This window comes from Brassica rapa, chromosome A08, assembly GCF_000309985.2.
Source record: "Brassica rapa cultivar Chiifu-401-42 chromosome A08, CAAS_Brap_v3.01, whole genome shotgun sequence".
Classification (NCBI taxonomy): domain Eukaryota; kingdom Viridiplantae; phylum Streptophyta; class Magnoliopsida; order Brassicales; family Brassicaceae; genus Brassica; species Brassica rapa.
Window position 1 is genome coordinate 218,846 of NC_024802.2, and position 25,983 is coordinate 244,828.

General features: G+C 35.5%; 5 protein-coding genes and 2 long non-coding RNA genes across 10 annotated transcripts; 4 read left to right on the forward strand and 3 right to left on the reverse strand.

The window, feature by feature from the left end:
- Positions 1 to 1,887: 1,887 nt before the first annotated feature.
- Positions 1,888 to 4,826, reverse strand: LOC108869465. 2 transcript variants are annotated; one of them, XR_001955872.2, is made up of 4 exons: positions 4,698 to 4,826; positions 3,119 to 3,331; positions 2,798 to 3,047; positions 1,888 to 2,583 (listed from the first exon to the last, which is right to left on the reverse strand). It is a non-coding gene; the product is annotated as an uncharacterized LOC108869465 (long non-coding RNA). The 2 variants fall into 2 exon arrangements; XR_004450438.1 differs by lacking the exon at positions 4,698 to 4,826 and adding an exon at positions 2,642 to 2,722 and having other exon boundaries at positions 2,032 to 2,571.
- Positions 2,300 to 3,965, forward strand: LOC103832559 (BTB/POZ domain-containing protein At1g55760). The gene is made up of 4 exons (XM_009108581.3): positions 2,300 to 2,544; positions 2,715 to 2,863; positions 2,941 to 3,059; positions 3,131 to 3,965. Exons 1-4 carry the CDS (start codon positions 2,426 to 2,428, stop codon positions 3,731 to 3,733), a joined length of 990 nt encoding a protein of 329 aa, XP_009106829.1. The 5' UTR covers positions 2,300 to 2,425; the 3' UTR covers positions 3,734 to 3,965.
- Positions 4,827 to 5,310: 484 nt separating the features above from the next.
- On the reverse strand, positions 5,311 to 7,698 carry LOC103832720 (F-box/LRR-repeat protein At2g40920-like). The gene has a single exon (XM_009108783.3). The coding sequence runs from the start codon at positions 7,170 to 7,172 to the stop codon at positions 5,901 to 5,903; it is 1,272 nt and encodes a 423-aa protein (XP_009107031.1). The 5' UTR covers positions 7,173 to 7,698; the 3' UTR covers positions 5,311 to 5,900.
- An 8-nt stretch (positions 7,699 to 7,706) lies between these two features.
- On the forward strand, positions 7,707 to 12,072 carry LOC103832721. Its single transcript, XM_009108784.3, has 9 exons — positions 7,707 to 8,303; positions 8,385 to 8,664; positions 8,751 to 8,865; positions 9,178 to 9,302; positions 9,660 to 9,741; positions 9,849 to 9,960; positions 10,033 to 10,190; positions 10,289 to 10,409; positions 10,481 to 12,072. Exons 1-9 carry the CDS (start codon positions 8,004 to 8,006, stop codon positions 10,808 to 10,810), a joined length of 1,623 nt encoding a protein of 540 aa, XP_009107032.3. The 5' UTR covers positions 7,707 to 8,003; the 3' UTR covers positions 10,811 to 12,072.
- Positions 12,073 to 13,555: 1,483 nt separating this feature from the next.
- LOC117127429 lies at positions 13,556 to 15,129 on the reverse strand. Its single transcript, XR_004450441.1, has 2 exons — positions 14,659 to 15,129; positions 13,556 to 14,628 (listed from the first exon to the last, which is right to left on the reverse strand). It is a non-coding gene; the product is annotated as an uncharacterized LOC117127429 (long non-coding RNA).
- Positions 15,130 to 15,399: 270 nt separating this feature from the next.
- LOC103832560 (probable galactinol--sucrose galactosyltransferase 1) lies at positions 15,400 to 22,117 on the forward strand. 2 transcript variants are annotated; one of them, XR_004450430.1, is made up of 14 exons: positions 15,400 to 17,200; positions 17,295 to 17,536; positions 17,615 to 17,705; positions 17,804 to 17,852; positions 17,947 to 18,038; positions 18,139 to 18,246; positions 18,361 to 18,906; positions 18,989 to 19,130; positions 19,212 to 19,279; positions 19,355 to 19,489; positions 19,580 to 19,797; positions 19,887 to 20,273; positions 20,701 to 20,771; positions 21,947 to 22,117. XR_004450430.1 is itself a non-coding variant. In XM_009108582.3 (12 exons), exons 1-12 carry the CDS (start codon positions 17,010 to 17,012, stop codon positions 20,267 to 20,269), a joined length of 2,265 nt encoding a protein of 754 aa, XP_009106830.1. In that variant the 5' UTR covers positions 15,401 to 17,009; the 3' UTR covers positions 20,270 to 20,563. The 2 variants fall into 2 exon arrangements, 1 of the variants encoding a protein (XP_009106830.1); XM_009108582.3 differs by lacking the exons at positions 20,701 to 20,771; positions 21,947 to 22,117 and having other exon boundaries at positions 15,401 to 17,200; positions 19,887 to 20,563.
- On the forward strand, positions 20,113 to 24,510 carry LOC103832561 (vacuolar cation/proton exchanger 5-like). Of its 2 annotated transcripts, XM_009108585.3 has the most exons (13): positions 20,113 to 20,273; positions 20,701 to 20,771; positions 21,947 to 22,174; positions 22,257 to 22,324; positions 22,411 to 22,439; positions 22,525 to 22,721; positions 22,915 to 23,118; positions 23,241 to 23,363; positions 23,456 to 23,572; positions 23,669 to 23,722; positions 23,808 to 23,924; positions 24,026 to 24,119; positions 24,237 to 24,510. In XM_009108585.3, the coding sequence occupies exons 2-13, from the start codon at positions 20,748 to 20,750 to the stop codon at positions 24,245 to 24,247; spliced, it is 1,266 nt and encodes a 421-aa protein (XP_009106833.1). In that variant the 5' UTR covers positions 20,113 to 20,273; positions 20,701 to 20,747; the 3' UTR covers positions 24,248 to 24,510. The 2 variants fall into 2 exon arrangements, with proteins under 2 accessions (XP_009106833.1, XP_009106834.1); XM_009108586.3 differs by lacking the exons at positions 20,113 to 20,273; positions 20,701 to 20,771 and adding an exon at positions 21,011 to 21,856.
- The last annotated feature ends 1,473 nt before the right edge of the window (positions 24,511 to 25,983 follow it).

The following is a 25,983-nucleotide window of genomic DNA, read 5'->3' on the forward strand; positions in this document are numbered from 1 at the left end:
AATAGGATATGTGAAATAAAAAAACGTACCATGTATATATATGACAATGTCATAGTTTACATTAAAACTCATTTTACACTCATATTAATAAACCTGCAATTAAAAATTTAGATTTTAATTTTCAACAATAATTTAAATATTGACTATGTATAGAAAAACAATATAGCTTTATAATAACTACAGATTAAATCTCTTTTATATATTTGCTTTTATATTTTTAAATTTTGATAGTTAATATATATATATATATATATATATATATAATTGTGAGCAACAATCTTTCCAATACCAACATATATATTTACACTTCATAATTTCTATACTATTATACAAACAAACATCATTTTTAAAAACATTTCAACCAAATTTCAAAAACGCAGATGCTTGATCATATCAATATAAATCATGGTGACTTTAATCTTAAAAAATTTATATGAACACAAAATAATAATCAATTTAAACTTTTATTTTTGCCGAAAAAAACCCGCGCTTTCTAAGCGCGGATCAAAATCTAGTTTCTCTCTTTAAGAAAATAGATATTAGTGTATATACCGGTTTAGTAAAGAATTGTATCAATGGTTAAGTTTCCTTTTGCTTAAACCATTGTATATATAACCACATGTACATTTTGTAAGATTAAGAAATCATATTCAATTGATTCAATAAAAGGTGTTAGTCAAGCTTGGAGATATAATAAACAAGACTCATGATTAAGGTCTGATATTTTTCGGAAATGTACGGTCGCGATCAATTTTGACGTGATTTCTAGAGGTTGCTTGTAAGATAGGGTGTTGAATAGATTCTAGATTCAATGTCCCAGAAAATGACAAAACACAGATACCTTTCTTCTCCACTTGGACCAATATTATATACACACTTGTTCTAAGCTTTAATTTATTTTCCAAATATTTTGTTTTGTTTTCTATTCATCACTCAAAAGGTAATTCACATTGTTATACGTTTATTAAATACCCTATGTGTAGTCATAACTAAGTTTTAAATTTAAAGGTTATAATATATACATATATGTAAAGTAATTCAAACATTATGCACATCAAAGATGAGATCATAAGAGAAAACTTGCACTCTTGTAATGGAATTCAAGATTCCACTAAGACCCCACCATTTGTTGTCTTTCTTCTTAACAATGATAGAATCTTGCTTTCTCTTTTATAAATATCTATGGATAATAATATATTTTACCAACCAACTTGATTATATACTTAAAACAAAAAACTTAATTACACTAATCATACTCTGGTATCCAAATATAAGCAATTAGAGACAATTTTTCAAAAACATCTAAAAATGATTTATTAGTGGGTAATGGTTAGATAAGGATCTGAATTTTACTGAACCCATAATCAAGCGTGGTGAAGGCCGTGGACAATAATATTATTATTGTTTAGGATATGTGAGAATGTATGGGAAAATCAAGGTGAAGGATCCGATGAAGTTGTAACTTGCGAAGGAATGGGCAAAAGGAACCAAGTTGGCAGAGAATGCACGCAAATCTATGTGAGGGCTGAAAAAGAACGCTTCACATTAATCTAACATATCTTCTTTATCACGCAAATTCACTTATACATAATTACAAACCTATAAACTAATTGTAAAGTAGATTTGCCTACCTTCGAAGCACACAGATATTGGAATTGCTTCCATCACACTCCAAGGCTATGCTCCCATTGATAACTTAGATTCCTAATAAATCAAGATTTTCCTATGAAGACTATAGTAAACACTCACTATCAAGTTATTATTCATTAACATAATAAAGTGGATGGTTATATGTAGACTATGTAGTTAACCACATACACTCTCACATATAACTAATGACAAATGACAATTCGACAAGAACCAGAAATATTATGGACTAATTCAAACTATGTTTAACATCAGGTCATTTTAAAAATAGTTCATCGGGGTAGTTATGTAATTGTACAAACCATATCCAACCCAAGAAATGTTGGAAGTGTCTATAAACCTAAAGTCTGAAATTAGTTGGAAGAGAAGACTCAAAGACTCCAATAAAACAGACACACGCCCCATAAGAGTGGGCCAGGGTGAGAAATAAGGCCAAGTGTTAAGAAACATATGGTCATATAGAACCAACACACTTTACTCTTTCCCCTGTCTCTCTCTCTCTCTTTCAAATGACGTAAAAGCAAAGCACAGACTTTGCTTCCCCCTAAGAATTACCAATCCAAGAAACGCTAATGATTCTTCCAATCCATTAAACAATTCATCTCCCTAAACCCCATATCTCCTTGATTCTACTCTTGCTTATACATATACTATTATATGATAAGAAGAGGAGGAGGAGGAGAAGAAGAGAGCAAACCTGGGAAAGTCAGGGGAGAATCTGCTGGAGGGTTGGTTGGATTGCATCCATGACATCTCTGCAGCTCTGGCTTTCTCTAGGATGACTGATTCAGCTTACAGAGTAGACACCATCTCCAGGCTCGCCCAATGGCGTATCCTCAACCTCTCTTCCTCCACTTACCGCAAGTCCGATCCTTTCAAGATGGGTCTTTGGAACTGGTACCTCTCTCTTCTCTCTCTCCTTCCCTTTTTGTTCACCTGACCAATTAATGATCCGACATGATGATGATGATGAATGAAAAAAAAGTGGACACACCTTTTTTAGTAGTTGATGTGTTTGGTAATAAGAATGGTTTTGACACTATATATGGTGGGTTATTGATATGAAGGCATTTGTCTGTGGAGAAAAGCAAGATGCTATTAAATGTTAAGTTGTATCCAGAAGTATCCAGCCTTTCCAGGGAAAACCCACCTGTTGCTTCCTTTGTTCTTCGTGTTGTCTCTTCTACTGGTGAGAGGAAGGCTTTTACTCATCCAGGTAAAGACAAGATCTTGCTTTGTTCCTGTTCCACAACAAAAGATGAATTTAAAAACATTGTTTCTTTAATGCTGCAGAAGTAATAGATAAGAGGATTAAGACAAACGAAGATTTCCTCTGGACAATTGAAGTTCCCTTGACTGGAAAAATCATCATCGACGTCGAGTTTCTTGACCTCAAGGTTCTGTCTCAAGATGTAAGTGTTAGAAAATAGACAGAACCTTTGTTCTTTTTTAATATTTAGTTGATATTTACCTGGATTGGCAGAGTGGAGAGTTTTACTCAATCTGGGCAGACGGTTCAACGCAGAACCAATCCGAAGTTACAGCGGTAACATCCCTTGGACGTATGTTGACAGAAAGCATTTACACCGACATAACCATCAACGCCTCTGATGGAAGCATCGGAGCGCACCGAGCTGTTCTCGCTGCCCGTTCGCCTGTTTTCCGCAGCATGTTTCTACATGACCTGAAAGAGAAAGAACTATCAGCGATAAACATACCGGACATGCCGCTCGAAGCTTGCCGAGCGTTCCTAAGTTATATCTACGGGAATATCCAGAACGAAGACTTTCTAACGCATAGACTGGCGCTTCTACAAGCAGCTGATAAATATGATATCGCTGATCTGAAAGACGCGTGCCACAAGAGTCTTGTAGAGGATATAGACACGAAGAATGTGCTTGAGAGGCTGCAGAACGCTTATCTCTATCAGTTGCCTGAACTGAAGGCAAGCTGCATGAGGTATCTTGTGAAGTTTGGGAAGATATTTGAGATCCGTGAGGAGTTCAACGTATTCATGCAATGCGCAGATAGAGATTTGATATCTGAAGTCTTCCACGAAGTCCTCACTACATGGAAAGGGTTTTAGTGTGTTGGTAATGTTATACAAAAACATTTATTTATGGACTCTATTTGTTTTTTTGGTGCAGAAGAAGGATTTGATGGGTCTTTTATGTACAGATTACAAAGAATGGGATTGTAGGTGGGGGTTTTAAACTCAACTCCCCCCAAACAAGTATTTTTCCTTGCAAAAGGTTAAAAACAGAAACAATGTAAATTCATGATTTGTTTGAATGCAAACTTCAAGTTTGAATCGTTGACCTATAACATCAGATTACTTTTTTTTATCAGATTTATGTGTCAATCAATTTCTAAGTAACATAACTTGAAGTAGGTTCATGATTTTGAGTAGGAATTGGTTAAAGACTTATTCTAAACTTAGGCCAAGCTAAAGAGCTAATAAGCAAATCCCCCCCTCCCCAATATGTGGTAACATTTTCATCATAGGAGCAACTCTACAGAAACAATGCAGAGTCATTTCAAAGAAGCAAACTAGTAGAGTTTCAACAGAGGCAGGTAAATATACTCTAGAAGCACAAGAATTTGACAATGACAAGTTGGTTCATGAATCTGAGTAGCAAGTGCAGGGGATATGATGCAAGGAGATACTAGTATATAATAGTATTTGATGAAACGCTTATTATCCATGTCTGGTGGTAACATTTTCATCAAAAAATCTCGAGGAATAAATACTGAGTCATTTCACAGAACCAAACAAGTAGTTTAAACAGAGGAAGATGTACACACATCAATTGCTATGTAAGTGATTTCAGATGCCGTTGGGAAAATTAGACATATCAATGACAACAACAGTACTCTTCGTATGAGATGTGAATACTTAATACCCAAAACTCATGAAGACAAGACAGAAACAAAAAATTAAAAACAGATGGGTATATAGAGGATTAGCATATAAGCAGTACATGAGAATCAAACCAAGAAAATAATGGACACGCAAATATAAGTGTTCAAAGAGAGCAGCGAGGACTTACATTTTTGATAACGATCACCAGAATCGGCATTGTTCATCTTTCGAATTCGAATCTGGAGGAGACCTATGCTGCTCTCCCTCCACCGGAGAGAGAGGGAATCGAATCGAATCGCTCTTGTTCCATAAAAGATGCGGAAGCGCCGAAGAATACTAATGGGCCACAAGGCCCAATACTAAAATTCATAATGGGCATTCAGTTTAACAAGTCGATATCGCAGAGGCTACTGAGATTGATGGACAGTCAGTCTTCAACTGAACCTAAGGCAATGCCTGCTAACTTGTTAAGCCAATCTTCAAGCCATTAAAGGCTCATGAGATGTCTGATGGCTAGGTTCAGTTCAGCCAAGATATATCCGTCCCGCATAGCCGCTACTCTCCTCTCAACAAAGCTTGGTTAGATATGGTCGTTTTGATATGAAAATTTTGCATATAGAAGAAACCCATATTATATATAAAACTTGTACTTGCCTTCAATCTACAAAACAACAATATTTTATTTTTAAGTTCTCTAAGAAAATATTGAATTCATCTTGCATATACACTAGTGAAAGTGCTAGTTTCAGACATAAACGTTTGTACTCTTTAATACTAGACTCTGCGCTTTTTTTAAAAAAAAAACAAAATTCACTGGACTGTTACAATTGTGTGTACTCTTTAACCTTACTGTTAAAAAGTACAAGTGGCTATAAGCTTCCTAGAGATGATGTTATGAAACTAAGAATTCGTATCAGGAATGAACTTTGTTTATGTATATAGCAGCTTGTAGATAGCTTTTATAAAAGAAAAACAAAGTAGATTCTAGCTTTTTTAGGTTTCTTCATTTGCAAGTAATACACCAAATTCTTTTATCACTTGCCTCTTCTAGTAGTCAGCATGTCTCTCCTTCCTCATTCCTGAATCCTTTAGTTTCACCACATCATCTCTAGGAAGCACATACAAAAGTTCCCTGTGTGTTCTACAGATATCTTTCTTACATGATACTCCGCAGGAATTTATGGCCTCACAAAACAAACAGACTGTTGGAAAAGAAAGATAATCTTGATTAGGTTTGTCTTGTCCTTATATCATGTAAGTCAATAATGAAACAAACAAAAAACACTATAAAATTCTTAACATATCAGCCAATATAAAAACCAACAATTAAACTGTCTTCTTAATCAACTAAACACACAAAGCTTGGTAGAAAGGGAATGATTAAACTCTCTCATGTATTCATCAAGGACATGAGAGTTTCACTGTGATCCATCAACATCACTTCAACGGTGGATTTGTCCTTACTAAACCAGTGGTCCGGTACACCTTTGATATCAATCTTTCTCATATGGTTGCTTTGCAGATCATAACAGAGAATTTGAAAGGGAGAAACCAAATCCGTTGGTATCAAGAAAACCTTGCCATTTCGACTTGTACCTCTGACAACAAACTCAGTGTTTCTGACAAAATCTAGCTGAGAAGGCTTCACAACCAGTCTCTTACTCGACCATTTTTGGTTTGCAGCATCTTCCAATGCCCATAAATCAAGCCTACCCTTATCTCTAAGACTGGCCTGGTCAACGACAGTTACTTTGCCACCATACTCTACAAGACACACATTCTTCATCTTTGCAGGAGGAGGCAGCTCCTCCGGAAGAGGTACTTGGATCATTTTGAAGTCATGGGATCTAATATGGAAAGTCACAAGCATACAGCTATCAGCAGCAGTCCAACCAAGGTAATATATAACCCCATTGATACACACGCCTCCTCTGGCCGCAATATGAGGAATAAAGTCCGGAGGAGGAAGTCGATACGCCTTTCTCCAGGAACCTCCTCCTCCAGGTTTGAGGACAAAGACACGATGATCGGTCAAACGGACACCAACTGAGCAGACCACTTTGTACTGGTCTGTAATAGGGTCGTGTCCGAAATAGTAGGAGACGGTGCCTTTGGTAGTATTGGGATTGAAGGCAGGGGGTAAAGTAACAAGCTGTCTAGTGGCAGGGTTAAAGATACGCGGCTTTTGCCATAGGTCGTAGCACATGAAGCCGCGTAGATTTTGGCAGATGTAACCGCCTCTCATCCGTGGGATGGTGTGGTCAACTACAAAGGAAGAAGAAGAAGACGGAGTATCATCACTGTTAGCGTCTGGAACCGAGCTACTGTGGTCATTGACATCCTGCAAACACATGAAAAGATGTGGGCGTTGTCGGGTTGGGACAGTGAGGAAACGGTCTTTGAAGTATGGTGAGCTGATGAGGGATGACCAAAGCTTTGAGACGCACTTGAATCTCATCAATGATTTAGCAGGCATTCTCGTAAGGACCTCCTCCGTGACCACATGCATAGGAATACGCATCTCCATCTCCATCTCCGGTAGTCTTCTTATTATCTTCCGTTTGATATTTGGTCGACCGTAAGGACGGTTAGGGCGGCGAAGACTGTAAGTACCGTGAGCACCGTAAGAACCGCGAAGACGGCAAGGACGGCAAGGACCCATCGAGTAGCCGCCAACAAACCTTGGAGAGAAAGAAGCGTTTAGGGTTTAAGATTGCTTGTGGTATATATATATATATATATATATACATATATATATATATATATATATACATATATATATATATATATATATATATTATTTTTTTTTTTTTAAACACGTTTGATTCTTTTCTTTTAGGCCTTCTGGCCTAATATGTTAACTTCCCAAAATTCTCTTATCTGTTTTGTGAAGTTCTTATAATCACCGACTAAACAATATAGTTTTGTAATGTAAATATAGACTGTTGCTTGAGATACAAGGAACACCATGATGCTCTAACTGTATGAAAGGAGGTTGAATACTTTATTGATGTGTACAGAATACAGAGGTAATTAGGTATTGACTAATTACAATTATGATCCTAATGATATATCTCCTATACTAACTGTTTATTTAGTTCGTGAAGCCCAGCCCGTATTATATGTTTACAATGGGACAATATAAACAGATAAGTGCTTTGTTTACATAAACTTCACTGATCTGTAAATCAAACAATAATAAAAGGGACTGAGGGAGAGTTTTTAGAGTGTCCACGTTGGACAGAAAAATTAGCCAATCAAAAACTCTTTTTTGACACGTCATTATGTCTTCTTTCGTATGGGCTCTATTGTTTCGTATGGGCTTTATTATTCAGATTATCCTGCGGCCCATCTTATCATACACACAAATATGATATCTCTTCCACCGTAGAAAATCTTTTCTCCGACTCTTCCACCTCCGACTTTTCCACTTCATCTTCTCCAACGCCTGCCTTTTTTCCCACAACGTTCTCAATCAATTACACCGTTAAAGATGGTCTTCAATGTTGTGATCCATCTCCCCTTTACTTCTCTTATATATGGCTCTATCCCTAAACCTAATTCTACCCTAAATAAAAAAACCTACTCTGCAAAAAAAAAACCTATGGCAATGAAATCCGCCGTAAAGTCTCAGCTTACCACCAGAAAAGCTCCCCTCGCCATGTATTTCAATGACATCTCTCCAGGACTATCAGAGTCACAGCTCCGATTTCGAGTAATCCACTTTTGGGAGGCAAAAAATATAGCTAATAGGACCCTCATTGGGATAGAGCTCCTACTCATCGACGAACAGGTATAGGTTCTAATCTTCAACTTTCATTCCATTGTATTATAAACCACCATCCTTAACTTGAATTATTTTCAACTCATGCAGGGGACTGTGATGCAAGGATTCATTTCCTCTTCTCGTGCTCCAACATACCTGCCTCATCTGAAAGCAGGAGCAACTTACACCCTTCAGAATTTTTTGGCTGCCACAAGCAAGGAGATTTACCGCGTCGCTGATCAGAATTTAACAATTTCATTCTCGAACGGCTCTGTTCTTGCTCCTCTCGACGACATCCCCGTCTCCGTCTCTTTTCCAACCGACAGGTTCAGGTTCCAGACACATGAGGATTTCCAAGCTCACCGTGGTCTCAGGGGCGATCTCTACGGTAAAACCTGCTCTCATTTAGTTTTCAAACTGCGTATTGATTCTTATTGGGGCTTCTCTACTAATTTTCATATAAAAATGTTTTAGATGTCGTTGGCCACTTGAGGCTGGTGAATGGTCAGTCTCTCATTGACCGCCCTGTCCTTGACGAAGCCGAAGTAATCAGCACGCGTCGTATTTTGGTTCATTTGCAATCAAAAGAGTATGTGTTTCATTCGTTATAATTTTGGCTCGCTGTCATCTCCAAAAAATTTAGCTCGCTGTGATCTCCAAATACATGTTTAGTATTGTTTCATGTTTTATTTTATATGAGATTAGTAATATGATCGCTTTTTGTTATTGATTTCAATATATCTGATAAATCATACGTTGTGTTTTACAAAATAAATCAGCTAAGTTGTGTTAGTTTGGTGATAAAATAAAGGTTATATATTGGGCTGACGCTCTAATGCACTGCAAAACTTACTCCGTATGACAGCTTATTAAATCTTTCTCTGTTTTATACATTTTACAGTGAACCTGTTATGAAGCTCTACCTTTGGGACCAGGCTGCAAAGGACTTTTACAAGAAATTCACATCCAGTGAGGACACTCCCACCGTTCTTTTGGTCACGACCGTTAACCCAAAAGTTATAGCAGGTAATCAGTTACTCCCTTTTCATCACCAAACAAAACAAACAATTAATCCCTATCATCACCGAACCACTGATAATACAAACGTTAATGTTTTGCCATGCTGTTTGTCTTCTGTCTCTACTGTTTACTTATCAAGTTATCAAACACGTTTGTGATCCAATATAATTAAAATAACCTGGGTCAATTTTCTCAGGTTTATGATCCATCCTTTATCAATTACAATTTCATTACAATGTGAAGGCTTGATTGTTACAGAAAGCATTAGGTTGCGTTTGTTTGCTGCTGTGTTACTTTCCGAACTTTCAGACATTCATGATAGTGTCACTAACGTGTGTTTTAATGTGTTAACCACAAGAACAGGTAATTTAGCTCTCAGTTCGATGGCCTCCTCCCGTGTCTTTATAGACAAAGATATTCAGCCCACGATTGATTACTTCAGCTGGTTAGTCACTGTAGAGACAACAGTATTGTGTTTGTCAATTCCAATTAGTGTTCTGTTCAGACTCAATTGAGTGAGCCTTCAATCTCATGTTTTGTAAATTGTCTCAGGTTGGGTTCTAACCCAGAGATTGCAAAGCGGGTAAATGCAGATGAGGTTACTAGGTCTGAGACAATGACAATTGGGCAGATCTATGCTTACATCAAGCAGGAAAATGCCAAGGTAAAATACAAGCTCAAGATAACTCTGTGAAAAAAATATTCATGTGATTCACTTGCCTTTAACCTATTGCAGGAAGCTTCTTTCGACTGCATAGCCACAATTGATGATGTTAAGCGTGACAGTGCATGGTACTATATTGGCTGCAGCGGTTGTCAAACAAAGGCCACCAGAGGTCCTTCTTCGTTAATGTGCGCCAAGTGCGGCAAAACTAATGTGTCTGGTGTAGCGAAGTGTGCATTCTAACCTCCCAACTTCATGTTTCATCTTTCCTTTTTTCACGATCATGTTTCATTTTCTACAATTTGATTTCTATTTCCTTTTATTTCAGGTATCTCGCAAAGATCTCTGTCTATGACAAAAATGACCAGGCTGTTTTTGTCCTACTTGGTGATGCAGGAAGTGAGTTGACAGGAAAGAATGCGGCAGAATTGGTTAACAACTACTTTGAGGTACCTAGCCATCAACTCAAACCTCTCCCAGTTCATCTAAAATTAACTTTATTCTTCCTCGCATGTTTTAGGCTAATCAAGACCTTGGTGCTGGCCATCAGATGCCTGTCCCCCAAGCATTAATCGACACCATTGGCCAAACACATAAGTTCAGGGTCAAGGTGTCTAAGCTCAACTTGACAGGCAAGATTCAGGCCATAACCGTTACGAAGATTGTCTCATCAGAGGTTCTGCCACCTGTGCCAACTCCAACTGAAATCCCACATGATGTGGAAGATGAAGTTGCCTTGCCTTCTGCAATTGTCATTGATGGCTCTGGATTCAAAGCTGATGATGCGGACGGAAGTACCAGCAGCATGGATGAATCACGCAAGGCTAAGCGTCCCAAACATGGCAAATAGAATTTATGCCACTCATTTTATACATGCTAAGTGGTCGCCTTTTTTATTTCAGTTTGAGCTAAGACTATGCTTTTTTGGTTATTTGAGACTTTGTGTCTACAGAACAACTTCGTTTTTTTTTTTGGTAATGCCTACTGTCCTTCAGATGAGTCTATACAATTGAGGCAACACTCCTTCTCTGATAAATTAGATACATAACACGGACATATATTGCCTTACTAATGTCAACACTAACGCAATCAAAGTTTTAAAATACAATTCAAGTTTGAATAAACTAAGCGATATAACATTAAAGCAATGTTAAAAATATATCACCGACCAAAAAACATTAAAGCAATGTTACAAATATATATCGCCTACCAAAAAACAATTTACGCTCACCTCCAAATAAAAAAATAGAAACATAATATTTTACAAATCATAATGTACCATAAATATTCCACCATTAGACGAACGTGATTGACAGCATAAATTTTGCACCCAAACATTAAGTCAAACCCAATTGTTTTGATAAAATCTTCTTCCGAAAAAACATAAGAAATTAATTATACTATGTGTTTTTGCCATACTTGCGGGCTTAGTAATTTTACAAAAACTTATAAATAGATTGTATATTATCAATTCAAAAGCCATTAGAATAAATTATTTTATTTTTATATACGATTAAAAAAGCTATTTTAATAAAATATCTTTTATTATGTAAAATAAACTTGAAAAAATTTATATACACATAAAAAGTATATAGGATTTGTATGGATTTTTAGAATATTGTTATGTGAAATATTTTGGGATGGCATAATCTATAATCTTTTTAGATAATGATAGTTATCAAATTAATGAAAATCGTTTTTATTTATAGGTAATTATTTATTAACAAATATAATCTAATTATTTATTAAGAGATAATTACTTTAAACGTTCTAATTTTTAACGTGAGTGCGAAAAAATCATTTCCAAAATAATAGTATAAATATTTTAGAATTATTCGCCATTTTATTTTCAAAAATTATCACAATAAATAATTTTGATAGTCCTAAGAAATTTATCATAACTGATTGATGATTTAATATATGTATATATATATTAAAATAGAACCAGTTTAATATTACTAAACCAAATATAATATAAATATATATAATATATATAATATTTATATTACTAATTTAAATATAATATAAATTCAAATATCATATTATTGTTAATTATTTTAAATTATTCTAAACAAAAATACTATCTCAAAATAAAAATACGCAAGTTTAATTCAATTTAATAATATTATAGGAAAAATCCGGGCGTAGCCCGGAAAACCCTCTAGTTATAATAAAATCACTATAATAAGCATTCCAAACCAGAAAAAAGAAGACAATCTAAGAATAAAAGACAAGAGACCAAATCCATCCAATCAAACGCAAACTGACGGCTAGATTGGAGTTTGTGTTCTCAGCTAAAATCTGTTTGGAGGAGGTACGAAACCGTAAGCACGCCGACTACTACTGCCATTGCAGCCTAATCTCGGATCACAATCAAGATGAACAGTGTCGTGAATCTTGTGGTACCCGTTTTTGAATACACCAAAACCAAACACCAAACCAATGGCTACCACTACTAAAACCAAGCATGTGCATAACATGCAAATCCTTCCACAACACATCTTTCTTTTTCTTCTTCTTCCTACGATCACTGCGATTGTTTCCTCGATCACTATCTTTTCCGGAGAAGGTTGTGAGAATTGTAGATACGTTTAGGGCCTATATAGAGGGTTCTTTAGGTTGTTGGTTGTGAGAGCGAGGGGGTAGAAACGTGGAGAGAGGCGTAGAAGAGAGGGAGATTTTAGTGAAGGGATTATTAAGAGAGTGGTGCGTGAACGCTTTGTCTATATATTTCTTGCTTTAAAGCAAACCAAGAAAGCACCCACACAACTTTGGTATATATATAGGTAATATTCTTCTTCTAGACCATATTTTTTCTACTAAATTTTCTTATAAAGCAAAGTTATCCAAGTATTTGTAACTCAGTCCATTAGTAACAAAAAAAAATTGTTTTATCGAAGTGAAATCCTGGTTCGAATTCAATTATATAAAACATAAGAAAAAGGTTTCTTAATGCGTTTTGAGAATCAAAAGAAAAGATAATGTGTAGAAGAAGTGAAAAACTAATTATGTCTATGGATTCTTTTGAAAAAAAAGTTAATGTGTTCATACAACTATTTAAATTCAATGATTAAACTTTGCTTGTCATCTTGAGATACCAAGTTCAAATTCCATAAGAAAAGGAAAAGAGAAAGAGACTCCCGCTACTAAACACATCTTTATATCCAGTAATAGATATGCATAAACCAAGAGAAATACTCCAAACTAGTTGTACAATGTTGATCTTGATTCTTTTTTGTAACCAATTCAAAATTTTAATGTATATCACATTATAATGTAACGCCAAACTGTGTCTTTTTTTGTGTGGTAAAATGTAAATATCATATTAATAATCTAAAGACCTTACAATACCAGATTCTTAGTTCTGTTTCATCCCGGCAAAAGTAGAAAAAAAAACACAAAGTGGAATAATCAAAATTTCAGGTTTTTGTAACACCTAAATCAACCAAATGGACAAAAGAAGCTTCCTATGTCTTCTTGATAGGGTTACGAATTCTCTATCAAAAGAAAGATCAAGATGTTGTTGATCAAATTATTTCTTTGTTTTCATAAATGGAGAAGATGTGATTTTCTCGTCAAAACCACATGATCACCCTTTTTTTTTTTTTTTGCTAAAACTGCTAGTTTAAGTTTTCTTGCCAAATTCACAAAATCATGTTTTCCCTTAAAATTACAAAATCATCTTTTTTCCCTTAAAACCACAAAATCATGTTTTCGCCAAAACCACAAAATAATATTTTTTCGATAAAAAAAAAAAATCATTTTTGTCCAATTTTCAAAATCACATTTTCCGTCAAAATATGTTTTCCGCCAAAATTAAATACACATATTTTCGTGTCAAATCCGTAAAATGATGTTTTTTGTCAAATATGAAAAATCGTGTTTTATATTAAAACCACGAAATGACGTTTCTAGAAAAATCACAAATTTACTTTTCCATCAAATGTGTAAATTTTAAAATTTATAAGTTCCGTAAACAGTTCATTTGCTCATACTAGACCACAAAAATATTGAGCAGAACCCCTCAATCATCTTAACACATCCCTTAGGCAAAACAAAAGTCTACACCTAGCATTTACCAATCCAAATATCTGTGTTTTGAGAAACTGAAGTCTACCTGAAAAAATAGAGTTTCGAGAGACCAATTATGCATTCGCCCGAGTGATTTTGGTTGTCAATTGAGCATACACAGATATTTTAAGTTTTTTTTTGAATAAATGTTAAATTAATTTAAAAAGAAAACTGATTTTACAAAATATGTGACTCTGTTTTGAGTACTATCAAAGTCTTGTTGTGAAAAGAAAGAAAAAAACTGAGACTGGTATAGAAAAAAAATTGAAAAACTTTAATATATCGCTCTGACCGTCCACGGCTAATGGGCCATCCACGCCCGTTCACTCGGCACGTGGACTCTATTCCATCTGACGGACGGTACGTTAATTTTTCTAAGACCCAGAAGTCTTGTTTATTGTCCCTGCAATCACCACCCGACCTTTCCCCATGTTTTGGCATCACTCGCACGGTATCACGAATCACTTCCCGATAGATCACTCATCCTTCCATTACTCCAGTTCAAGCATGTTTAACTCTAGAGTTCTAAACAGATGTATGACGAAAAAGATAAGTCAACTTTTAGTGATATAAATAGTCAAATCAATCATTTTAAACCTTTCTATATATCACAACTCAAGATGTTACATTTAAATGTTGAAACTCCATGGCTGTTGCAAGCTGTAACCTGAAACTTACACGTAGGATATCCGTAGGTAGACATAGCTGTGGATTCGAGATGGTTCCGTCTCGAAGTGATTAGCTCCGTTTATTTGCATGCATATGAATTCCCAAATCCCTTAAAAATGATTAGGACAAGTCAAACCTATGCAGAATCACTTATTTCTCAATTCTCAGCTATGCATTAGACGATGATTCATGTGACAATGATTTTCAAATCTATATTATTATTTGAGAAGTGAATTTGCTGATTTGTCATGTTTTCCATAATTTTAAGTAATTTTTATTATTTTTATTAGATTTTAGCTAAATCATTGATTTATTATTAGTTTTTAGTTGAGTCACTAATTTATTAATTTAAAAAATACACTTATTGAATCTTATATATAATTAAAAATTAATTTATTTTAATAATATTAATTTTATATGTTATATTAAATATTTAGTTAATTTTTCATATTTTTATTAGGTTGACTTTTAATTTAGCTAGGTTATTGATTTATTATTAGTTTCTAATTTACTCAATAATTTATTAATTTAAATAATACCCTTAATGAGTTTTATATATAATTAAAAACAAATTTTATTTTAATAATATTAAATTTATATGTTATATTAAATATTAAATAATTGATAATAAAATTATATAATAAAATTATCAAAAAACATATTTAAAAAATAAGATAATTTTTGTATATATTGTGTTGCTATCTGGAACCAATAGTTTTTATTATAAAAATTAAAAAAAAATTAAGATACCAAACAATTTATAATTAAATATTTGTCAAGCAAAAATATTTTATATAAAGATATTTTCTAAACTATTTCTAAGATATGAGTGTTTTAAAAAAAATTAACACAATAATAAGTATATATTTTGATGAAAATATTTGACATATAAAAATACCTTGATGTATGATTTAACTATTTGAAAACATAAATAATAACTTATTATGTGGATTTTAGATTAGTAAGACATAAACTAATAAAAGAATTATGTCCGCATGTGCATGCTTAACACCTAGTTATTACATTCTTCATGATTTATACATACGCATTCATACGGACTATATATATGCTAAAATCATAAGTAACCCTCGATTCTGTGTTTGACATTTCATGCCTTCGTTTTCTTTAGAATAAAGTGCAAGTGTGCAAGTGCAACTTACAAAGTAAACTGACAATTAATCAAAGATTGGATGATTAACCTTTTCTTGGGTTAGATTCTGATAACACTTTCATTTATTGAACATATTCTTCTCTGGATAATGCTTTATCAGAAGAAGATGCATCAAATAAGAAAACATATGGCGTGACCACACACTCACTACGCATATCAAAAAGAAAAATGAATCTAGTCTTTCCTTGTCTCGAAGTTATTTACCCGACACAAGGATCCATATCGGTTGGTTACTGTCGCATTGGTAATAGATGTGTGACCTTATTCTTATAACAACCGTCCAATGGTCGTGCATGTGATGGTCCCAGTCTGCTCTTTTAGATCTACGCCGCTCTATTAATAATAACTGACAACACAAGTAGATATTTTCATTATTTAAATCTACTAGTAATATGAGTCATTGTTCTTCCTTTTTAGTTTTCCCAAAGATGTAATTGTCAAACAGACAACACTAAACATCGATCGTTTTCAACTCGGATTACACAGTCAGCAATCATATCCGAATCATGAAATAGGGGGTAATAACGTATACGTAAGCTATATGATTATCATTTCTTCCTTAAATAAAACATGCATGTTTCAGATGGTTGAAAAAAGAGGGTATGATGTTTAAGGTTTATGCCATGCAATTCCACGTAAATACGCGTATCTGTTCTTCGAGAAAATAGAAATCAATTAGCATTTTCATATTTATAGTTTAATGTACCAAGATAAAGATGCATATCTTACTTTTTGTTTTTTTTTTCTTCGCATTTTCAGAATGGGTAAATAAAGTTATGACGTCTGAGTAGTAAAAGAAAGAAAAGAAATACGTGGTAAATAAAACAAAAAAAATGAGTTAATTTAAAAAGTACTAAAAAAAGTTGAATATTAAGGATCTGCCTAAACTTGGGGGGGGAAATAGTGATGATGGAGTGAGCAAAACTTGGGGGAAATGTGGATAGATCACTAAATAGGGTAAATGTTGTGGGTAGGGGGTGCAAATACTCTAAAAGTTGATGGGGACACGTCATCATTTACGTTCTTCTATAAATAACTCATTGTTTACGCTTCACTTGTTCAACTAAGGAGATCTTGCGAATCGTGACTCGTGAGTCTCGAGGTTTCATTATTTTTCTTCGATTTGATTTTTGCAACAATGACGGTTGGTGCCGGAATCAGCGTCAGCAACTCCGACTTGGTGGTGTTCGGACACCGTGTTCTTCGCGGCGTGCCGGAGAATGTTGTGGTCACTCCTGCTTCAGGGAACTCGTTGATCGACGGAGCTTTCATCGGCGTCTCGTCGGACCAAACCGGAAGCCACCGTGTCTTCCCCTTAGGGAAACTCGAGTACTGTTCTCTCTCTTGTTAAATGTCAGCAGCATTGTGATAGATAACTAATGAATGCTTGGATTGACTAGACTTCACCATTTTGTTTGGGCAGAGAGTTGAGGTTTATGTGTGTGTTCCGATTCAAACTATGGTGGATGACGCAGAGAATGGGGACTCACGGGAAGGAGATTCCTTTCGAGACTCAGTTTCTAATCGTAGAAGCTAACGGCGGTTCTGATTTGGAAGGAGATCACCCTGCCTCCTACGTTGTGTTCTTGCCCATCCTCGAAGGAGATTTTCGAGCTGTTCTTCAAGGCAACCAATCGAATGAGCTTGAGATTTGTCTTGAAAGCGGTATGTATGTGTTCCACAATGCTAGATTTTTGAGTTGGTAACTTTGCTTAGAGTGTCTCTGTGTGTTTGTATGGTTAGGTGATCCTACCGTTGACCAATTCAAGGGGGATCATTTGGTTTTTGTGGCTGCTGGCTCTGACCCTTTTGATGTCATCACCAAAGCTGTCAAGTCTGTAACCTTTTCTTTACTAAAGATTCTTCATTTCTCTTTGTATTGAGAATCTTAGTGTTAAGAAGAATCTCTCTGTCTTTCAATGATTTATGCAGGGCTGTTGAACAGCATCTTCAGACATTTTCACACCGCGAGAGAAAGAAAGTAAGGAAACTCGTCTCTACATCAATTTTCTCAGATTTAATTAGAAACTGAATACCGTGAAGAATCTCGTTCCCCTGTTTTGGTTTCTGTGCAGATGCCAGATATGTTGAACTGGTTCGGTTGGTGCACATGGGATGCCTTCTACACCAATGTCACGGCCAGTGACGTCAAGCAAGGTCTTCAAAGGTACTCATGAGTCTTTCTTATTCAAAACCACACATGCATTCTTTCTTTTTCTTTTTTTGCAAGGCTGCGACTTAACAAAACCTGCAACATTTCTCTGCAGCCTTGAAGCCGGTGGGATTCCCCCAAAATTTGTCATTATTGATGATGGATGGCAATCTGTTAGCATGGATGATACCGGTGTTGAATTTAACGCTGATAATGCTGCTAAGTAAGCTCTTTATTCAAAAAAAACTCTACTTGCTTTGAAACATTGTATTGTAGATTTAAGCCTGTGCAAGTCTACTTGTGCTAATAATAGCTTCTCTTTATGTTTATTCTTCAGTTTCGCCAACAGATTAACACACATCAAGGAGAATTACAAGTTTCAGAAGGATGGGAGAGAGGGCCACCGAGTGGAGGACCCTGCCTTGAGTCTTAGACATGTTATCACAGACATTAAGAGTAACAACTCGCTCAAGTATGTTTACGTTTGGCATGCGCTAACAGGGTACTGGGGAGGAGTCAAACCTGGCGTTTCGGGTATGGAGCATTACGAATCAAAGGTCTCGTATCCAGTTTCTTCACCAGGAGTTATGTCCAACCAGAACTGTGAATCTCTAGAAAGCATTACTAAGAATGGACTCGGTTTGGTGAACCCTGAGAAAGTCTTTACCTTCTACAACGACCTTCACTCCTACCTTGCATCCGTTGGGATCGATGGTGTCAAAGTCGACGTCCAAAACATTCTGGAAACTCTTGGAGCTGGACATGGCGGTCGTGTCAAACTAGCAAAGAAGTATCACCATGCTTTGGAAGCCTCCATCTCAAGAAACTTCCCTGACAATGGTATTATATCTTGCATGAGCCATAACACAGATGGTCTCTACAGGTGAAAACATCTTATACCTATGAAGTTTCTTTAGAATCATCTCACTTCAGTGTGGTTTCATTCTTATGTAAATGGTATTCAGCGCAAAAAAGACGGCTGTTATAAGGGCATCAGACGATTTCTGGCCTAGGGATCCTGCCTCGCACACCATCCACATTGCTTCTGTTGCATATAACACACTTTTCCTTGGCGAGTTTATGCAGCCGGATTGGGACATGTTCCATGTACGTTAAATTTGCACAACAACATTTAACATTTATAACGTGTTTCATGATAAATCTGAATCTATTTGTGTCTCACTGCAGAGTTTGCATCCAATGGCTGAATATCATGCAGCAGCTCGAGCGGTTGGTGGATGTGCCATTTACGTCAGGTAAATCATAAGATCCAATAACAAAAAATACAGTATAGTAAAATAGGCTGCAAGTAACTCAAACTTTGTTAACAGCGACAAACCAGGACAACATGACTTCAACCTCTTAAGGAAGCTAGTCCTTCCAGACGGTTCCATCCTCAGGGCAAAGCTTCCAGGAAGACCAACCAGTGATTGCTTCTTCAGTGATCCAGTCAGAGACAATAAAAGGTAAGTATATCTAATTTCCCTCCTTTTCCAGTGAAGAAAGATTCAATAGAAGTGAATAGTATATTAACATCAGTTGTTGTTTTTGGCTAGTCTTATGAAAATATGGAATCTAAACGACTTCACGGGAGTTATTGGAGTGTTCAACTGCCAAGGAGCCGGGTGGTGTAAGAAGGAGAAGAGATACATGATCCATGACCAACAACCTGGGACCATTTCTGGTTATGTCAGAACTAATGATGTTCATTACCTCCACAAAGTAGCAGCCTTTGAATGGACAGGTGACTCCGTCGTCTATTCCCATCTCAGAGGTACACCAAACTCAACAATCAGTCTTAAATTCTCTGATTGTTCTTTTTTTTTGGTCAAACAATTCACATTTTTTGGTTTGCGTTACCAGGTGAATTAGTGTATCTCCCCAAAGGTACATCTTTACCAATCACGTTGAAGTCACGTGAGTATGAAGTTTTCACGGTGGTTCCGGTGAAAGAATATTCTAATGGAACCAAGTTCGCTCCGGTGGGGCTAATAGAGATGTTTAATTCTGGAGGAGCTATTGTGAGCTTAAGATGCGATGATGATGGGACTAATTGTGTGGTAAAGATGAAACTAAGAGGAAGTGGTTTGGTTGGGGTATACTCGTCTGTTGGACGACCACGGAGTGTTACGGTGGACTCTGAGGAAGTGGAGTACCGGTGTGATGGGGAATCCGGAATGGTAACATTTACATTAGGAGTACCGGAGAAGGAATTGTATCTTTGGGACGTGGTCATCCAGCTTTGAATTGGTAGGATCGGTATTCGTAGACAAGAGCAAGCTCGCTCTCTCATTAATTTATTGGTTTCACTGTATCGATTCATATTGTAACGTATTGGTTTATGTTATCCTGTATCAGCTATCTCTACTCTAATAAAAGGGGTTGGGCAAAGAGAGTTTTGTAATTGAGTCTCTCTTCTTTCCGGCTATCCTGTAGATGCCATAAGTATCTGTTTTTTAGTGTGTGTGTTTCTTATGAGGATGTTGCAATATTCACTTTACCTGTTTATGCTATATGATCAGTACCACATTATAATGTGACTATACCAGTCTTTTCTGTAGACGGTCACGGTTATTGTCAAAGATTTGACTAGAAACCAGTGAATACGATAACATTTGCAATGCGGAGTTTACGAGTTTGACTTATGTTTTTGTTTGTTTTTTACAATCTATGACAGGGTGCTTGAGTCTTGTTGAAGATGCGGCAGAGCATGCAGGTGCTATTATGTTCGCCATTAAAGATAAGCTGGTACGCAGACAATTCTCTTACACTCTGTTGTCTTTGTTTTCTCTTCTTTAGCTTCTAAATTTTATCATTTCTCCTCTATAGTATCCTCAATCCAGATTTTCCATGTTTACGTTGGTATGTATAAGAAATATTACATGTACATTTTGAGAGCTTCTGGAGTTGTTTCAACAATTTTGAAAGTTGCCCTCCCCCCCATCTTACGTTTTTGCTGCCCCTTAAATCGTGTGCTTTTCCTAATGGTGGACTAGGGCCATAGTTTTGTCAAGACACATTGTTTTTTTTTTTTTTTTTTGGTAAAAATGTAAAGATATTATTACCAATTTTTCATTTATGACAGAAATACAGAGATAACAAGAAACAGAAAACGAAAAAGAAAGTCTAAACACAGACTCGATTTAGTTACAACAGGTTAGGCAGACTCAACAACCACCAGCGCTGTCCCAAGACTCAACCCAGACCGCATCATCCGCTTGCCGCAAAAAGATGAACCAAGTTCAACCGAGAGTCAGAACCCGGTAATTTTGGCCTCCCCGGTGATCCGCTCTTAAAAATAATGACCCACCTGAGAACAGCTTGCCGAGAGCTTCAAAGCACCTGCCCACATGAACCAAGACACATTGTTTCATGGATGGTTTTGTTCAATCATTAAGGTGAGTTCCACGTGGCTTTTTCTGAATACTATGTGGAATCGACAAAAAGCAGTATCGGGTCGAGATATGCAAACCCATAGCTGTGTTAGAATGTAAAGATGGGTGAGATACGCGTGCGTGCTTCTGTGTCGCACTTTTAAAGTAGAAAAAGCCAAGACTCGTACAATGAAACTTTCATACTTTAATACCTGAGTTGTTGATCTTTGTCCATAATAGACCATTTTAATTTTTTGTATCTTCTTCCCCGTGCTTGTTAATGCGTCACCATTCCATATACTCTTTGGGAATAATTAAGGTGAACAATGACTGGATTTTACACCAAATCAATGATCATTGAGATCACAAATCATGTCCTGTGAACTATATATAGATATATGTTCCTTTTGATATAGACATCATTCAAGTAGTTTTGGGTTTCTTTCTTGAGTTATTATTGTAAGTTAGAGTTCACGATCAAGTCTTGTCTTAATTATTTTTGCTCTACATTATCAGCTTAATAAATGAAAATATTACTACTGTAAACAGATGGAGTTCGATGATGAAGCTGAGCACAGAAGACTTTTCAGAGTTGAGACAAATTCCCCACAAATAAAGGCAGTTTTCTCGCTGGAGCGAGGAGGATCTCTTTCAGCCAAAGCAACAAAGAACACCGTGATCCAGAGCTTCAAGATCGTGATTTTGTCCAATAAACTCAATCTTTTGTTGCCTTTTGGTCCTCTAGCAATACTAGTCCACTACTTGACAGATAACAAGGTTAGCACTTAGCAAGCATTTATAATCTTATCAGTCTTAATAAGTTGTCTCAAGAAATAATCATTCTCTCTCTGTGGGTTAGGGATGGTTTTTCTTACTGAGCTTATTAGGAATCACACCATTAGCTGAACGTCTTGGATATGCTACAGAGTAAGTACTTGCTAGCTCTCACTTGTACATAACCATTAAATTACCATATATCCTCAACGGTTAACCGTCTAATTTTTTTCTTACAGGCAATTGGCTTGTTACACAGGTCCAACTGGTAATATATAACACGTGACTTTGTTTCTTGCGTCCTTTTTCTCCTAATATTGTTTTCTGACGAGCTATGACACTTTTCACACCAGTTGGAGGCCTCTTAAACGCTACATTTGGAAACGTGACAGAGCTGATTATATCCATTATAGCTCTTAAAAATGGAATGATACGCGTTGTACAACTGACGCTGCTCGGCTCCATTCTGTCTAACATGTTGCTCGTACTTGGCTGCTCTTTTTTCTGCGGTGGCATTGTATTTTCTCGCAAACAGCAAGTCTTTGACAAAGTAGGGCATAACATTCTCTCAATCTGAACAGAGCAGGTCTTGAGATTTTAGGGATGTAAATGATCTAGTAAAGGTTTTAATAAAAATAATAATTTTTCACAAATTTGGGGGTTTATATTTATGTAATTTTTTAAAAAGAAAATTTAAGGGTTATAGGTTGTTTCTGAGCATGTTTCATCTGCAATTAATGCAGGGGAATGCGGTTTTGAATTCGGGAATGCTTTTGATTGCAGTGATGAGTCTACTCTTCCCCACACTTCTTCATTACACGCATAGTGAGGTTCATGCTGCTTCATCAGAGCTGGTTCTTTCAAGATCAACCAGTTGCATAATGCTCGTTGCCTATGCTGCTTATCTCTTTTTCCAGTTGAAAAGCCAGCCAAGTTTTCTTACCGAGGTTCTTTATCTTCCCACCTTTTTTTTCTTACAAGTTATAAACACTTTCACCATTTGGTTGTCTCTCTTTCCTCTAATTGGACTCAATCTCTGCTGTTTGGTAAACTTTGATCACTGAACCAGAGCGAAGAAACTTGGGATGATGATGAAGTTCCTGAGATATCCAAGTGGGAAGCTATCATCTGGCTTCTAATCTTTACGGCTTGGGTCTCTCTTCTTTCCGGTTATCTTGTCGATGCCATAGAAGTTAATATAATTATTTGTATATATATCTGATGAACATCTTATCGTACTGTATAAGTTAACATGATCTGATGTATTACTATATAACGTGACAGGGTGCTTCAGTCTCATGGAACGTACCAATATCGTTTATAAGTGTCATCTTGCTTCCTATAGTTGGTAATGCGGCCGAGCATGCAGGTGCTATTATGTTTGCCATGAAAGACAAGCTGGTAAGCAGACATGTCTACTCTTGCATGCCTATATTCTGCTGTCTTTGGTTTCTATATATTTTTAGATTCTAATTTTATAATTTCTTTCCTCTACAGGATCTGTCCTTGGGAGTAGCTATTGGATCTTCAATTCAGATTTCTATGTTTGCGGTACGTAATTGTCTCTACTGCATGAACATTATTATGTGACAACAAAAATGATAATACATTCCACTTTGCCCGAATTGGATTATAGGTTCCTTTCTGTGTGGTCATTAGTTGGATGATGGGTGAACAAATGGATCTGAATTTCCAGTTATTTGAGACAGCTACACTGTTCATATCCGTTATAGTTGTAGCTTTCTTTCTCCAAGTGAGTTTAATAATCTTGAAGCTATAAAATATATGGAACCAACCTGATCAGTTTATCTCATGAATTTGTCAAAATCTCTATGTGTGTTTGTTGTTATGTAGGAAGGGACATCTAATTACTTCAAAGGATTGATGCTGATTCTCAGTTATCTGATAGTCGCGGCTAGTTTCTTTGTACACCAAGATCCTGATCAAGGTTAATGTTGATTTTGTTATTTCTTCCATCTTGTATATGGTGATAATACGGATATTAGCAACAAAAACCATGTTTCATACGTCTGTGAATGGTTTATGTGTTTTTGTTTCTTGATAGATGATACATAGCCATTGCCAAGAACACAAATCTGGTGTGTGAACTGTGAAGCAGTTTGTATACTAAAACTTCAAAGCCGAATAGTATCACCAACACAAGATCTTACATGCATGAAACCATTAAAGATTCTGGAGTTTGTTTATATCAGGGAAACTGAAAGTTGTCCCTTTTACGCTTTTCGCACCTTTAAATACTACTTTCCTTGGGGTTTAGGGTTTGTAAGCGATCATCATTAAACTCGTTCTTATTTTTATTTTTATTTTTATTTTGTTAACTAAGGCTTTTGGCCGAGGCCATCACAAAACCTAAAATACTAAAAACTAGTTTTGGTTGTGTGTAAAATTGTTTTTGAAAAAAAGAGAGAAAAAGAAATTCACGTGGTTTTCATCGAAACAAAACGACCAGAAGTTACACTCGTCAATTGCAGAAATGAGCTGCGTAAGCATGTCGATCATTTTCTATACCTCCAAAAAATATACGGATCTGGGGGCCCATAGGCAGAAAGAACTAAAATCACAAGTCGTTTTTGAGACTGGTCCTTGAATATCTTTGGTTCTTCTAACAGTAAAAAAAAGCGTTTTTAGTAATTAAACCTCTCAACTAAAGATGAATCGTAAAAAAAACCCTCAACTAAAAATCCTGTGAAATAAACCCTCAACTTTAGTTCCGTTAACATATGTTACCCTCCGTCTAAAAAACCGTGACGGAGGGTGACATATGTTAACGGTTTATAAGTTGAGGGTTTATTTCACTCGATTTTTAGTTGAGGGTTTTTTTTACGATTCATCTTTAGTTGAGGAGTTTTATCACTAAAAGTCATTAAATGTTATAAAATTATTTATTATCATTTATACATTGTTTTAAGATTTATAAGCCTTTAAAACTAATTTATAAATTTTAATACATTAATATATTTGTATATTAATTTATACATCTTAAATTAATAATTTTTAACACTACTTACAACTTATTATAACTTTGAAATATTAAATTATTTGATATTTGGCAATAGTGATATAACAGAATTTGTGTGTTTATATCATCATTGTCAAATATGAAATGATTTATAGTTTCTAAGTTATATTACGTTTTAAGTAGTGTCGAGATAATTCATCCATGAAGTCAATCTTTATATTTAGAGTATGACACACTTTTTCCTATTTTCATGATTTCGGTCATCCGGCTCGTACTTCTCCCCCTTCCAAAATAATGCATGATTATTTTTATTCTCACTGATTTCTGAATAACTACATTATATTTTTATTATCCTCCAAATAGAAAGATTGACTTCATGGATGAATTATCCTCAACACTATTTAAGACTTAATATAACTTAGAAACTTTCAATTATTTGATATTTGAAAATGACGATATAAACACACAATTTTTTTTATATCACTATTATCAAATATCAAATAATTTAATATTTTGAAGTTATAATAAGTTGTAAATCGTGTTGAAAATTATTAATTTAAGATGTATAAATTAATTTTATAATAGATTAATGTATTAAAAATATAAATTAGGTTTAAAGGCTTACAAATCAATCTAAAACAATGAATAAATGGATAATAAATAACTTAAAAACCCTTAAATGACTTTTAGTGATAAAACCCTTCAACTATTTATGAATCGTAAAAAAAACCCTAAACTAAATTTTCAACATTATAAACCCTCAACTTATAAACCGTTAACATATGTCACCCTCCGTCACGGTTTTTTAGACGGAGGGTAACATATGTTAACG